This window comes from Engystomops pustulosus, chromosome 9 (genome assembly GCF_040894005.1).
Source record: "Engystomops pustulosus chromosome 9, aEngPut4.maternal, whole genome shotgun sequence".
NCBI classification, from domain to species: Eukaryota; Metazoa; Chordata; class Amphibia; order Anura; family Leptodactylidae; genus Engystomops; species Engystomops pustulosus.
Window position 1 is genome coordinate 86,193,559 of NC_092419.1, and position 16,645 is coordinate 86,210,203.

At 42.8% G+C, this 16,645-nt stretch overlaps 1 protein-coding gene across 8 annotated transcripts in view; it reads left to right on the forward strand.

The window, feature by feature from the left end:
- Positions 1-16,645, forward strand: part of PHKA1 (phosphorylase kinase regulatory subunit alpha 1) — a 51,313-nt gene that overhangs the window by 285 nt on the left and 34,383 nt on the right. For 4 of the 8 annotated variants that reach the window (XM_072124452.1, XM_072124457.1, XM_072124459.1 and 1 more), the window contains exons 2-5: positions 144-247; positions 6,215-6,373; positions 14,224-14,271; positions 16,260-16,428. In XM_072124452.1, coding sequence (XP_071980553.1) covers positions 170-247; positions 6,215-6,373; positions 14,224-14,271; positions 16,260-16,428 — 454 coding nt within the window. In that variant the 5' untranslated portion in view covers positions 144-169. The other 4 variants (XM_072124455.1, XM_072124454.1, XM_072124458.1 and 1 more) reach the window with 4 other exon arrangements.

Below are 16,645 nucleotides of genomic sequence, written 5' to 3' on the forward strand. Positions count from 1 at the left end.
AGGAGTTGTTGTTGTGTTGGTCACGTAGGAGGGAGGGTGAGGGGTGAGGACACAAGTTACTACACTGGAGGATGAGAACTTGTGCCACAGCTGGAGGAGCACAACCCTCATCATGTGCTGACACCCTGCTGCTTCCTTCATAGGTGCTGCCATCAGATGACCAGCGGAGATGAGGAGCCGCAGTAATTCAGGGGTGCGCTTAGACAGATACGCCAAACTCGTCCAGCAAACCATCCTCTGCCACCAGGTCAGTCGCCAACAATGATAGTTTCATAAATAGGGTGCCCATGTAGGGTGCATCATGCCCTCAGGTGCTGGGTGCCACCAGTGGGTAACACTGGCGCTTCACACCCTGCCACCAGGGAGCTGTCAGATCGTGGCGTAGACTCTCTAGGGGTTATCCGCATTGGATGTTTACGGAAAATTTGAAAGATTAATTTTGTGCTTTGTCTCATGTATATTTGCTGCAGATTTCACCTTTATAGTAAAAAATAAATTAACTTACTGATACGTCATGGATTAAAGTGTGGGACCTGGGCAATGTCACATCGCTGGACATTCAACTTCTATCATCAAAAGTTTAAGGTGTCCTGCACCCTCCTTTGGGACAAGTGGCCTTTTTGCTGCTACGGCTAGAAGCACATGACCATAGTCGCTTCTGTCCTTAGAATCCGGCATTCATAGCACGACCCCAGCCGTGTGCTTTTATCCCAAATCATGTACTAGTTAGCGGAATTAAGCTGCAGTACCTGGCACGGCCACTACACAGTGGGGGACATTTACTTACAGTGTCGGTGTCTGCATTGGCTTTGTTACCGACCTGCTCTCGGTAAGAAGACACAGATTTAATATTGTAGAGCTGTGCAGAGACATTTCTGGCGCCGAGACTATTTTCTGTCCCTGGGACAAAATCTGTCCCGAGCACCAGAAATGTGTCCATCAGTCCCTGCTAGACCAGTTTTCTTTTGGTCTACTTTCCGTCAGTTTACACCGCCCAAAAAGGGCTGCGACACATAGTAATTGTGTCTGAGTTTCCACTCCCCCAAAGCCACGCCCCTTTTCGGAGAAGAGTCGGAGCAGACGGAAAAAGGCATTTTTTCTGTCCCCGACAGCTAATAAATAGGTCAGAGAGCAGAACATGTGGTGAGAGCGCCACAAAACTGGCGGAAACGCTATAGTAAATGTCCCCCAGTGTATGTCACTGGACACAAGCCAGGTGCTGATCTGATAATGATGACCTCACATGAGTTTTGATGAGGTATAAGTCCTAGTCCCTGTGTGATGTTCCCCTTATTGCCGGTCCTTGCCTTTCTGTGTGTATGTAATATTAGCCCATGGCTGAAAATAGCCGGCAAAAGCTGTGGTTGGCACAATTGGATGTGTACTTGACATTAAACACACAGAAGGCAGCTTCTTATTAAAGCTTCCAATAAACACAGGCAAATGCTAATAATGTGCATCTATGGCAACAGAATTAACCGATATATTAAATGCCAAATATAACTTACCACCTCATTATTAGTACTAGTCTATGCCTGACTGCAGTCACAGTGTATCACATTTTCATAGTCTATAGAGCAGTGATGGCAAACCTTTTAGAGCCGGAGTGCCCAAACTTCAAGCAAAAGCCACTTATTTATTGCAACGTGCCAGCACAGCAATTTAAGCAGTAATGTATTTCTCCTTGTTCTTTGACAACTTTCAATCCTTCAGCCTCCTAAAGACACCAACGCAGTTGAAAGGGGGAGGGCAAATTCATCTATCGTTGTAGGAAGATTCTTTGAGTCCTGTCTGGTGAACTTCATACTGGGGTGATTGCCTGGGTGCCCACAGAAAGGGCTCCGAGTGCCGCCTCTGGCACCCGTGCCATAGGATCGCCACCACTAGAGTGAAAGCGTTTTGTCACATGACTTCAGGAACATCTAGAAATTTGCAAGAATGTGACAACACTTTGTAACTTGATTCTTATGCCAGAAGAAACAGCAGGAGCAAGCAAAGGTAAAATAGATGTCAGCCAAATCCAGAATTTCAATTCATTGGGGGGTGAGGATTAATGCTAGAGCAGCATGATGTAAACCTCGCTACTCCGGATATATCCGGAGTCTCCAGCCTTGGCTGTTATCGCTAGAACAGCCACAGGTTATAGTTAGTGCGCTGACATGGTCCAGAAACGCCCCACGTTGGTCCATTCTGCTGCCTGGCACAACCACAAAATATGTGGTTTAAAGGAAATCTACCACGGGGATGAAGGATTGTAAACCAAGCACCCTGACATATTGGTGTGTGCCCCCTCTGGCAGGATCCTCTCATTTTTTAGCTTCTTATTCCCTGTTTTTTTTTTTTTTTTTTACAAAAAAAGGCTTTTAAACTTATGAAAATAAGCCTGAGGGGCTAAGGGCTCCGTAGGTGTTACCGGAGCCTGGGGCCTCTTGAGCTCATTTGCATAATTTTTAAACAAGGGCTTAAACGGGTTGTCCCATGACCCATGCTAGACCCTATCCACAGGATAGAGCCTAATTTGCTGATCGGTGAAGGTCTCAGTGATTAGACCCCCACAGATCATGAGAACATGGGGTCCCAGGTACTTCAGTCGGACCACTCGTCGCTACCGCTGCGCATGGCCGTTCTGCTCTATACATCTCAATGGAGCCAACGGAAATTGCCGAGTGCCGCACTCGGGGATCTCCGTCGGCTCCATAGAGATGAATGGGACTACCCCTTTAAAGAAGGGTAGATCCTGCCAGAGGGGTACACGCCAGTGTGTCACAGTGCTTGGTGTACAGTCCTTCATCCTGGTGGTAGATGTCCTTTAACCCCTTAATGAACGCCCTATCAGCTTTGGTCATTAAAGGGCACCTACCACCCCGATTCTACCTATAAAGGTAGAAGGGGTGGTAGGTTGATGAATGGGACGTGAGAATAGCCCTTTTTTGGGCTAATCCTCACGTCCCAGGTGTCTTTTAGAAAACTTTATTGCAGGTATATGCAAATTTTTTTATGCGGCTACTGGGGCGTGGAGTAGCCGGACATGAGGCTACTAGTCGCGGCTACTCCACGCCCCAGTAGCCACGTTACTCCGCCTACCAGGTAATCATCGGCGCTGCGCGCCCTCGTCATGGTCCCCTGCGTTCTGCACATGCGCAGCTGCGCGGCTCCAGGGCCGGAGCTACTGCGCATGCGCAGAAGGCCGCAGGTGCCGGGGGACTCGAACTAGGGCGCGCAGCTACGAGGAGCTGCGCGCCGAAGATTACCTGGTAGGCGGAGTAACGTGGCTACTGGGGCGTGGAGTAGCCGCGACTAGTAGCCTCATGTCCGGCTACTCCACGCCCCAGTAGCCGCATAAAAAAATTTGCATATACCTGCAATAAAGTTTTCTAAAAGACACCCGGGACGTGAGGATTAGCCCAAAAAAGGGCTATCCTCACGTCCCATTCATCAACCTACCACCCCTTCTACCTTTATAGGTAGAATCGGGGTGGTAGGTTCCCTTTAATGGTACTATTTCTGATGCCTTCCATGGCAGAGCATCAGAAGATTATTTTGGGACATCGGGTCTCGCTGGTGCCTGTGTCCGGCTGTGACATCAGAGTCCAGACCCGGAACTAACACCCGGGATCGAAAAAACTCAGATCCTGGGTGTTTAACCCCTTACACGATGCAGTCGACATAAAAAAAAAAAACAGGAAAACCTCCTGTAATATACAATTTTTCATCAAACACCATCACAAAAAATGTATTAAAAAGTGATTTAAAAAAGGTTATTCACTTTAATAACATTTTACTGAAAAGGACAACTCTTTTCGCAAAAAATAAGCCCTTAACCAGATCTGTCAAGAAAAAAAAAAATACAGAAGTTATGCCCCTGAGAAGTTTCCTCCAATATTGGTTTTGTTTAGTAAAATTGAGCAAAGATAAGAAAAACTAAATAAATGAGGTATCCCCGCAATCGTAGTGAATCAGAGAATAAAGATAAAATATTATTTTTACGTTACAGTGAGAAAAAAGTGCTAAAGATTCAAAAATTCTAACTTTGCAGAGCATTTCCTCACTTTATGCATTATTTTGGCCTAAATGAATGTATTTTCCAAAAAAATGCAAACGTTTCTAAATCCATATTTTTTTAACCCACTTAAAGGGTTAATAAACTTAATAGAAGTTTGAGGGGTGATGTTTCTATAGTGGGGTAATTTATGGGTTTTTACTATTATTTAGGCCTTTCAAAGTCACTTGGAAGCTGAGTCGTCCCTCAAAATGTGAGTTATGGCAATTTTCATGAAAATAAGAAAATCGCACCTAAAGTTCTGCGCCTCATAACATCCTAGAAAAATGAGAAGATGCATAAAATATCATCTCAACATGAAGCAGACAATCCGGAAATGTTAGTTATCAAGCTTTTTGGGTAGTTTTACTTCCTGTCTGGAAAGCAAAACATTTCAAACTTTGAAAATGAAGAATTTTTACGAACTTTTGCCAAATTTCCATTTTTTTTTTTTTCAGAAAGAAACACAAAACTTATCACTTAAATTTTACAACTAACATGAAGTACAATGTGTCACGAGAAAACATTCTCAAAATCACCCGGATATGTTAAAGCGTTCCGAAGTTATAACCAATTATTGTGATACATGTCAGATTCTAAAAATTGAGTCTGGTCACTAAGCTGAAAACAAGTGCCGGTGATAAGGGGTTAAGGAGGGAAATAATCGCAATGCATGCTGGTTCACAAGAATTTGATTATTTCAAGAAAACTGTCCTTCATAAGTCTCCCTCATTGATCTGTATGTGATATGCTAGTAGTATTCATGTACTGTACTAACAGCCAATCTGTAGTCTCTGCAGTCATGTTCATGTAATTAAGCACGTATGAAGGGGGCTCACAGACTGAGACCTGGTGTGTGCTGCATTATGTAGAAAACAACCACTGTAACATCTATGATAAATTTTGGCACTGAGCACAGCTGTTAACTTTCTAAATGCCTCAGGCCAAGATGCCCATGGCGTTTAGGTACAAGCGGCACATGCACTCCGCCATATTGGCTCAGATTCCCCTTGGTAACATCAAGTTCCTGTAATCTGTTACTCTGACAGCCAGGATTCTCTCTGAGACTCCCAATCCTATCATGCAGCACAATCTGTAATGGACTGAGTTGTTACGTTTTTGCCAATTATCCATCCATTAGATATTGAATATAAAGTGCCCAAAAGGTTGTATGGTTTCCAAAATGATAGCAATGAACATCATCTCTCCCTGCAAAAAATGACATCTTACATCCAATGTTGGACTGACCCACCAGGGGATCCTCAGATTCTCAGGTCAGCCCAAACTCCAACCTAACCCTGGACTGCGAAAGATACAGCAGAAGACAACCGGATTTAGAATTTGAAGGGTCTATTTCTTAATTGAATGTACAAGGTGGACCCTCAAAATAACGTTATCTGGTGGGCACAAAGAACTCCAGGCCGACGCTGCGTACACGGAAGTATGACAAAGTTATTGGTGCCAGCATATGGGGAAACTAAGACATGCTCTGTACAGAAGGTACAAATGTAATAATACATAATAAAACCTATATAACTTTGGTTTGGGGGGGGGGGGCAGATTACTATGGTTTTCATAGTGACGTAGGGAGAGATTTATCACAAGTCTCTGAGGTAAAACTGTTCTAGTTGCCCATGAAAAACAATCAGAACTCAGCTTTAATTTTATAAACTGCTGAGGGAAAATGAGAGCTGAGCTCTGATTGGTTGCCATGGATAACTAGAACAGTTTTACCTCAGACGCTTCCCACATAGTTTATATGGTTGAAAAAAGACCTATCTGGTGGTTTTGTAGGGTAATTTATTTATATATAGTCAGCTGCGCATTCTATGGACAAAGATCCAAGTGGTTGGTAATGTTTAACGTCCTAAATATCTCTTTTAGCTTTCAAAAAAGAGGAGGTACGGTATACTGCGTCCATTATGTAGACCTGGCTACACAGCACTTCACATAGAAGCAGAGAATAAAGAGAAATAAAGCCAATTATATGGAAGCTCGGCAGAATTGTTTGTACAAGCTTCATTGTCTCTAAATCTACCTGCATGTTAATGGCAAGTCAAGACCAGCCCTGCAATAGTGTTATAATAATGTAGTGTTATATAATGATGTAGTGTTTATAATGGGGCAGAAGGCGGATTCCTGTGTCACTTTCTCATGCATTTCGTTTCATTTCAGAATCCAGTGACCGGCCTGCTGCCTGCCAGTAGTGAACACAAAGATGCCTGGGTGCGTGACAACGTCTACACAATTCTCGCCGTCTGGGGCCTGAGTCTTGCTTACAGGAAAAATGCAGATCGGGATGAAGACAAGGCGAAAGCTTATGAGCTGGAACAGGTAGGGTATAGTGAAAATCGCTACAATTCTGAAGTTTGGAGCTCTCTGCCTGAGGCTGTGATTTCTCCAGTCCTGTATTTCTGTGCTGTATGAATCAGTATATACAGGCGGTCCCCTACTTAAGGACACCCGACTTACAGACAACCCATAGTTACAGACAGACCCCTCTGACCTCTGGTGACATTTCTGAATGCTTTACTATAGCCCCAGACTGCAATAATCAGCTGTAAAGTGTCTGTAATGAAGCTTTATTGATAATCCTTGGTCCCATTACAGCAAAAAATGTTTAAACTCCAATGTCACTGGGGCCAAAAATTTTTTTGTCTGGATCTACAATTATAAAATATACAGTTTCAACTTACATACAAATTCAACTTAAGAACAAACCTTCGGACCCTATCTTGTACGTAACCCGGGGACTGCCTGTACACGGCTGACTATTGGCTGGTGACACAATGCACCTCCCACTGGTTTTGGGTACTGGACATATATATATGGCAGCATACGGTGCACAACCGTATGCAACCCGTACTTTATACATTCCCATAGACTTCTATGGGGCATACGGAAGAGAAATACATGAGAAAATAGGACATACTCAATATTTTTATACGACTTTTTTTACGGTGGGCAATACGATCATGTAAATGGATGGACGTATTGCCCATTGAAATGAATAGGGGTGTATGCTACCTATATATACGGCCGTTTTCTTACATTAGTGTGAATGCAGCCTAAGTCGTTCTCCATCCATCACCCCTAAAGGTCAGTGTTGGGGTTGGGGTCTCTTTGCTTTCTCCCCATAACATGTATGTTTAGACACTGAATAGCATTTTGTTGCATCTTTCTCCTAGACTATCCTTTTTCACATGACTCTGCTATTAAAGGTTCTGCAGTCTTGGGTTCAGTGTAGGGTTTCACGCCAGTACCCAGGCTAAAGGTCAGCCTCCATCTCCTGTGTCAGATTCTGTGACCCGTACGGGTTTACAGATGGCAGCAAGTTACTGGAAACTTTTGCTGCTTATTCTGTGAATATCAACCTTTTACTGAGTATGTCTTGTCAGATAACAATACTGCTAACAATTTGCACCTTATATGTTGGGCTAGGACTACACTACTACTGCAGACTTTTTATTTTCACTACAGAAAAGGTTTTGGGGTTTCTTTATATACTAGGAATACTCCAGTCATATCAGTAGTCACATCCTGGGTTTCCAGAGAGATTGCAATTATAGCTGGGAATTAATTCATGCAGCAAATTAACAATAAATAAAAAAACGACTCTAGTGACATTCTGCAACCTCATTGCCTCCCCTTGTGGCTCCACCTTAACCTCTTCTTATTTCGCCCTGCATATGTTCTGGGCCTTCATCTCCAAGTATTGTTTCAGGCTATGAAATGCACTTTTTAGCAAGAAAAAAATCTTGCTATAAAGTGCCTGCATCTTAAAGGACATCTACCACCAGGATGAAAAACTGTATGCAAATGAGCCTGAGGTGCTCCAGGCTCCGTTAACGTCCATGGTGTCTGGAGCCCCTCAGGCTCATTTGCATACATTCCTTCATCCTGGTGGTAGACTAATTTGCATCTGGGGCTGAGTGTGTTCATGTGAATGTGTGTGGCAGGGATGAGTGTGTTCATGTGAATGTGTGTGGCAGGGATGAGTGTGTTCATGTGAATGTGTGTGGCAGGGCTGAGTGTGTTCATGTGAATGTGTGTGGCAGGGCTGAGTGTGTTCATGTGAATGTGTGTGGCAGGGCTGAGTGTGTTCATGTGAATGTGTGTGGCAGGGCTGAGTGTGTTCATGTGAATGTGTGTGGCAGGGCTGAGTGTGTTGTCAAATATAGTTTTCTTTTTTAGGATGACTAAATCTGGGGCTCTGATAGACTGAATAATACAGTAAATTTTTTTTTGCCTTCACATCATTACATCACAGGATGCAATAAAAATTGTCAACACAGACCTAAGAGGACTTACTTTTTGTTGGATGAGTTATATTTTGAAGCTGAAGCATCTAGTATAATAAAGAACTTTTACCAATTGTTTTTCAGGATTGGAAATTAAGAAAAATCTAGCATTTCACTTTAGTTCTTACATCGGTTTTAATTTGATTACACATTTACGAAATCCATATTGTGTGTTTTACAGTTACTGCGAAAAAAAACCTTTGTGTTCAAAGAAGAACTGTCAGCTTGATTTGGAACCCTCTTCCAACTACAGGTCCTTATGGACGTGTGGTTTAGGATCCAAAATTGACCTTTTTGAAGTTTTTAGTTGTAAAAAAAAAATTTTGAAAAAATAATACTTTTCTACTTCCCTGGATAGGAGTAATGAGACACATCGGATTCGTACGAGAAGATATGACGTCTCCTCCCGCGATGTGGGATGTGAAGCCAGTTCTGTGGCACATAGAAACACAATACTGTTTTAATACAGTGATACAAAAGGGGATGATTCTCTTGTTTGTCTAGGTGCCACTGTTCAGAGAATAGACCCCTGTGCCCCTACCAAGACGTCAAGGTGTATGCAATTAGGACATATGCCAGTCATGACGGGGTTAAACACCTGTAACATTATTAGTCTTTTAATGGAGATGAGTGAGGGTTCTTTTTTTGTGGCATCTGCTTTTGGTTTTTTTGGTACCATTTTAGGTCGTTTGTCTTGATTTGACTTCAAACATACCTTATATACTTGAGTAAAAGCAGAGGCCCCTAATTTTACCACAAAAACTGTGAAAACCTATTGACTCGAGTATAAGCCGAGGGTGGGAAATGCATTGGTCACAGCCTACCCTTTATACAGCCTGCCAGCCCCCTGCCCCACGGTAGACAGCCTGCCAGCCCCCTGCCCCACGGTAGACAGCCCCGTCGGCCAGCGGCTCCCCCGTTGCCCGTGGTACAGCCAGTTGATTAAATAAATAAATAAATAAAAACTCACCTTTCCGGCGGCCCCCACGGGTCTTCTGTGCGATCCGCGCTGACATCAAGAGTGTGTGCCGGCACACACAATACCATGTGACGTCGCACGGACCTGCCGCCGCTGCTGGACAGATGGCACGGTAGACCTGTGGAGGCAGCTGGAAGGGTGAGTTTTGAGTTATATTTTTTTTTTTTTTTTTATGACTCGTGTATAATCCGAGTTTGAGTTTTTCAGCACATTTTTTGTGCTACTACATTTTTTGTGTAAATGCTACAAATATACATTTAAAGGGACATGGGGAGAGAAAAAGAACTGGACCGCACATCCACACATCACACATTGATCTACTGCCGCTAGGCTACATTATATAGCGAACTCGAGGTTCTTAGTTACATCTTGATCAAATTGTATAAGCCCACCAACCACTTCACGGTGACCTCTTTATGGTGGGTCCCTACGCTATTATGTGCAGCATCACATGGCGTCCACCACCGCTGCAGCACAGCGCCGGCAGGGACCAAGACCCGGTTGCCCCCCAGTACACTTAAAAACAAAGTTTACTACATGTAAATGCACAAAGAAGGCACATGGGAGGAGGAGATGATAGGAAAACCAGACTGCCTAGAGAAGAGCAGGAAGACCAAGAAGAGGAAGCTACCAAAAGGGAACAACTAAGAAGCCATGGAAAGAGGCTTCTATGTATTGTAATTGTTGTGTTCACTGTATGGCTGTAATGATTACTACCGTATATACTCGTGTATAAGCCGAGATTTTCAGCTCAATTTTTGAGCTGAAAAATCCCGACTCGGCTTCTACACGAGTCAGTCTTCATATGGGCAGCTGTCTTTGCTGCCCAAACACCATTATTACACTCGCAAAGATCAGACAGGGGCTGCCGATGGTATGTGTGTGCGGCAGCCCCTGTCAGACACGCGGCACCCGGCACCACCCTGCACACAATTTAAGCTCTGCGCAGCGCATCTAAACTCTTATCCGGGGGTCCTGTGTGTGCGGCAGCCCCTGTTAAGACGCGGGACCCGGCACCACCCTGCACACAATGTAAGCGCTGCGCAGCGCAGCTAAATTCTTACCCGGGGGTCCTGTGTGTGCGGGAGCAGAATGGAGGGAGTGTTCTGCAGCTGCATACTATAGGGGCAAAGTATGCAGCCGCGGCTCCTGTGTGGAAGAGAGGTGCGGGTTCAGGGGCTGTCAGTCCCGCGGCTGTATACTGTATGGATGCACCGCGGGCTGGGAGGAGGTGGATGGCGCTTCCTTAACAAGGCTGCATACTGTATAGGTAAATTATGCACCATGCAGGGGGGGGGGCTGGCAGTGTGACCAGGGAAAATAACTCATAGGCTGTCACAGTATATATATACATATATATACCAGTGTCTGGTGGAGGTGTTTAATGTCCTGCTTCTGCATCACTCTGCATAATAAATATAATCCCCTTTCTCATGTATTAGATCAGCTTTCCTAGACTGTTACAGACAGAACACACATATATATATATATATATATATATATATATATATATATATATATATATATATATATATAATGTGTGTTCTGTCTGTGTATATATATATATATATATATATATATATATATATATATATATATATGTGTGTTCTGTCTTTATTATGCAGAAGTAGGACATTGGACCACTGCTGTTGCCATAAAACACCTCCACCAGACATCAGTACCTGCAGCATTTCCCACCCTCGGCTTATACTCGAGTCAATACGTTTTCCCAGTTTTTCGTGGTAAAAGTGGGTACCTCGGCTTATATTCGGGTCGGCTTATACTCGAGTATATACGTTAATTGATAATTAAATATAGGTTTTTAGAGCAAGTGATTATGGACATGTGGTTACCACATATGTAGTTTTTTGGTCAAACATTTATATATATATTTTTTATTTTAAAAAGCATTTTTTTTTTAAGATTCCCTTTTTGTTTCAGTTTTAGACAATTTTGAGTATAAGGCTTAGAGGGAACTTTTTATTTTATATAAAAGTTGTGTACACCTGGTGTTTGTTATGCATTTACAAACACAATGCAAATCCCTGGGAGCGGGTCTCAGCCCGGTCTCAGCACATGCGGTCTGTAACCAGCGCTCGGTGGTTTGCATTTTGTAAATGCAAGACAATGGATTTTGGTAACTGTCTCCAATAGCATGCGTTTCTATGGAAAGGCGTATGCAGTAGGGCAGAGCCCCAATCCAGGCAGCTGCATTGTGTTTGTAAACGCAATACAAAGGACAAATACAATACTAAGGCACTGTGTCCAATTATCTTTTTATATGTTAAATACAAGCATTTTATCTACAAAATAATGAATTTGAATAAAACTATTCTAGAAGTTGCAGATCACAATCATTTCCTCAAAAGTTCTTTCAAAATTTTCAGTGATGGTGGCTGCACATCCTGTTCTGCAGAAATGTCCATCACCACAAAGGAAGAAAATATATTATGTCTGAAAGTGCGTAAACATAACAAGGCTAAGTTCATTCCTTACCTCCATTTAAAAAGTAAAGAACTGAGGTTTTACGTATCAATTAAAAATCCCATTGACATCAATGTAAATTTTTTGTAATCCATTATGTTCCATTTATCCTTGCGTTGTGTTTTTTTTTTTTCAAATGGAGGAAAAGTACAGCAGCCTCCATCATATATATATTTTTTTTCCCGTCCAAAACACGATTGTGTAACGGATCTCTACCTAAACAGAACATAAGGGGTGACATAAAATATACTTTTATGTCAATGGGATTTTTAATTGATATGTTAAAGCTCAGTTAAACCTCCGTTCTTTACTTTTTTAACAGAGGTAAGTAACATTTGTGTGAACTTGCCCTAACTGAGCTTCAGAAACTTCTCTACATTCTGTCAAACCAGTTTATACATAGTTTGTGGTGGAAATTTTCTAAAACTTCTGGAATCCATTACATTGTGGGACCATATAGTGTATGAATCACTGGTATAATATGAATAAAGTTAACCAGTTGGAACAGAATATGGCTGTATTTACACAACCGCATGGCTCGGCTACAGCCAGGTGGGCATACATCAGGCGCCAAGGAAAGGAGGAGGGGTGACCTCTCCACTCTCCATATAAATGCATGGCGTACAGACCGTAACACGGGGAAAGATAAGACGTTTCCCTGTGTACAGAGCGGCACCGCATCACTCCGTGCGGCCATTGCCATCTATGTGGCCGTACATACGTCCCCCATACGGTAGTGTGAATGTGTGGTCTAAGTGTACATTGTGGAGACACCAGGCATTTTAGCACGGCCTATTGTCTTGCAATGATGATGTAGGAAATAAGTGCCAGCTGTACTATATAACCACCATACATTAAATATGATCCTTGCAATGTAACCTCTTGGATGTCACAGTTATATGCAAGGATGGCATCCATAGTGTTTAACAGAAGGAGGGGTTTGCCTCTATCGCATGGTTCTCTATGGTGACACATCAGGGTAGTAAATTGGCATCATCATCAGGTATCCTCCATGTGTGGTCCATTTTTTTGTGGATCAATTGCTATTCCTCACAACCATGTGACCCCTTCATGAGGTTTCTACAAGCAGGTGATATCATTTGGCCACCTTTTTTTGTGGATCCACAAAAAGGATGAAATATGGATTACGCATGGACCCTTTCTGCAGATATTAGAGCTCAGAAACTGATTACATACTGATGACACACAGGCCAAATGTCTTTATTCAATCTTTATCACTATTCGAAAGATTCTGGAATCTTTAGATGTGTCTAGAAATAGACGGCTACTCTCCTATGTCTATCATTGTCCATAGTTCACACTTCCATCCTCCAAGCTCATTCTATGTTTTGACATTTATAAATATAAAATGTTCCAGGGCTCCTGTAGAAGGTCAAACAATTCTCCATATGAATAAAAGCAGGTTGTCCCACCTCTAGGCCTCATGTAATGTTCAGATCAGGGCTCTGTACTTACTATATGTACCATTTGTTCTTGCATTGTGTACTGAGAATAGCTTCCCCTTTGTATTGCTTAAGTCTAAATGGGCATTAAGCAAACGGTGACCTTGGATCCATCCTCCTAGACTGCAACTAGGAACCACAAGTACATTATCTCATACAAGCATTTATAGGTTGGATGGAATCCATTTATTTCCAACCGTATTTACTGTGACAATGTCGGCATATTTTGCCTTATTAAGACTGTGTTCATACACAATGTGGGTCATTTACTAAGGGCCCGATTCGCGTTTTCCCGACGTGTTACCCGAATATTTCCGATTTGCGCCGATTTCCCCTGAATTGCCCCGGGATTTTGGCGCACGCGATCGGATTGTGGCGCATCGGCGCTGGCATGCACGTGATGGAAATCGGGGGGCGTGGCTGAACGGAAACCCGACGGATTCGGAAAAAACGCCGCATTTAAAAAAAGAAAAGTGTCGCGGAGCTTGCACTTACCTTCACTAGGAATAGGCCAGTGAACTTGAGTGCGTTCCGATGCTCTTCAGCGCAGCAGCGCCACCTGGTGGACGTCGGAGGAACCTTAATGAATCCCGGCCGGACCCGAATCCACCACAGAGAAAGCGCCGCTGGATCGCGAATGGACCGGGTAAGTATATCTGCCCCAATTTCTGTTCAAAGCCTCCTTCACACAATCCAAAGAAGTGCAGCTTCCAGAACTGTTGCTGGATAATATTACAGAACTCTAACAGGTCCTATCTAAGTCTCAAATGGTTCTGTCAGCTGCCATTGGAGTCCTTCATTACTGCTGTCATTTAGGTTTCTTTGTTCCTATTACAGAATAGAACCATGAAAAGTGGATACAGGGATAAAGCTACAGTAGTTCTGATAAGATATTCAACCTCTCTGTAATATCAGTATTGGCAAAACTAATAACAAACTTTTATTTTGTTTTTCTAGAATGTGGTCAAACTCATGAGAGGTCTTCTTCATTGTATGATCAGACAAGTAAGTAGTGTCAGCAATATGTGTTTATCAGAATACATAGAATCCAATCATCCGTAAACTTTCAGCTTTCAGGAGCCCTTTAAAGAGTAACTGTAAAGGTTTTTTGTTTTCCACAACCCGATAGCTCTTGGGATGTAAAACAAATTTTCCTATTATCTTTATTACCTATGCAGCAGTTTTCTTGCTATCCCCCCTCAGATTACTTTAGTGCTGCAATAGCTGCCTCCTCTCCATGTGCTGATAAGCCCTGGAATCCATCAGAGAAACAAAGTGTAAACACTACAGAATCATGGGAGGGGAGGATCTGCTGCTCCCTACTCACAGAGGAGGAGGTCATGTCACAGTGAATGCAGCAGAGCTGGATGTGTATGCAGATATCTCCTGCACAGAATAGTGAGGTATAAGATGTCCCCTGTTCCCTATCAGTTCCTCCATCCCAGTCTGTGATTCTACAGAACTTTCTCTGTCTGTCTCTGCTCTTCTCGCTGCTCACATCCCCCACCTTGTTATCAGCCGTATCAGCTCTGTGCAGATAAGCTATTCACCCTTAGTGCACAGGCTATAGACTTCATGTAATTGGTTTACTTATGATTTCTACCACCTATTACATGTCCCCTGCTCCTCCATGTGATGGAAGCTGCCAGGCTGTCATCATATACATCCTGTATGTGCTCTGTATTTGTTCCCTGCTCCTCCATATGATGGCAGCTGCCAGGCTATCACCATATACATCCTGTATGTACTGTACATGTTTCCTGCTCCTCCTTATGATGGCAGCTGCCAGGCTGTCACCATATACATCCTGTATGTGCACTGTGTAGTGGATTTACTTGTGGGAAAATAAATGGATTTAATTCTAAATTACTTTGAGAGAGAACACAAGGCATAATGGGATCTGTGGGCAAGCTAACTGGTCTCAGCTTGAGGGCATAAACTGACAGATATTAGTCTCCGCTCACTTCACCTCTGGTGAGAAAGATTTTTGTCAAACACTTTCAGAACAGAAAATGCCATCACTTTGGAAAGAAATGGACAAACAGCACAAAGTAGGCATCGTACTGCTTCTTTTCAAAGAGGCAATCGTATATAATAATTTGGTAAAATCACTATAGCTTTACAGTTACACTCTAAGTTGACCATACAAATATCTATATCCAGTAGCTAAACCTCATAATTGTAGTGATATTTCCTGACTATATGCTGTGTCTTGAGCCAGTCATTGGATTGTGGGTTATCTCTGCATTGAATGTGTAATATTGACCGTCCTTCACTCTGACTGCTGCCTCTGTTACCTTCCCTGAATAGAATGAAATGGCAAAACGGGCAAACGGGGGCTTCTGGGAAGATGAGCACTCATACACGCTAACACTGCTCAGCACAGAGTGACTTTTGTTGTTGTAGTGCCCCAATATTTACTAACATGAATGATCACAGAGATCAATCATCTTTTTAGGAACTTGTAATGGTCAATGTAGGTAGATGTAGTCAAAGGTGACATTAATGAACTCTTCACATTATTGTACAGCTCCTACTGGATAAGCATCCATGATTATTTTAGTAGGGCAGCTGCTTATCCTCCCAAGAACAAAGGGCCAGGAAGGTATCCAACATACCCAATTCTGCATTTACGGTAATAATAATTATTTATATAGCAGAACATCATATTCCATAGCGCTTAACATAGGGGGACATGTCCAACTAAAATAAGAGACTACAAAGTACAAACAGTCATATGGAATAATGGGAGTGAGGGGCCAAGCAAGAGGATGGGTTGAAACACTTGTACTTATCAGAATACATAGAGGGTCCTCTGGGTATTGTCAGGCTTGATCAACTCTTTCTTATTTAAGGCTAAAGTTATATTAGGCAAGATACTGATAATTTATAGGGTCATTGCAGCACACACCAAGGGGTGGAGGTCAGTTCCTTTTTTTTTTTTTTTTTGCTTGCAATATTTAACTTTCTTTTTATTATATATCATTATTTAGGTGTCCAAAGTTGAAGAATTTAAATACAGCCAGAGCACGAGGGATTGCCTTCACGCCAAGTATAACACATGCACTTGTGCCACCATAGTAGGGGATAACGAATGGGGTCACCTGCAGTTGGATGCTACTTCCCTTTACCTGCTGTTCCTGGCACAGATGACGGCCTCTGGTATCCTGTTCTTTATTCCTATTTAATCGTTTTGACTTATTACATTTCAGAATGGGCTGCTGGTTAGAAGAGGAGACGTTAATCTGCAACGCCTTTTCTTATGAGGAGAAAAGGGGCCCCAAGGTTGAAAAACATGGCTGCTTTCTTCCAAAAACCGCTCCTCTCCTGACCATAGGTAGTACATGGTATTGTAGTTAGTGCGTTCCATTCACTTTGA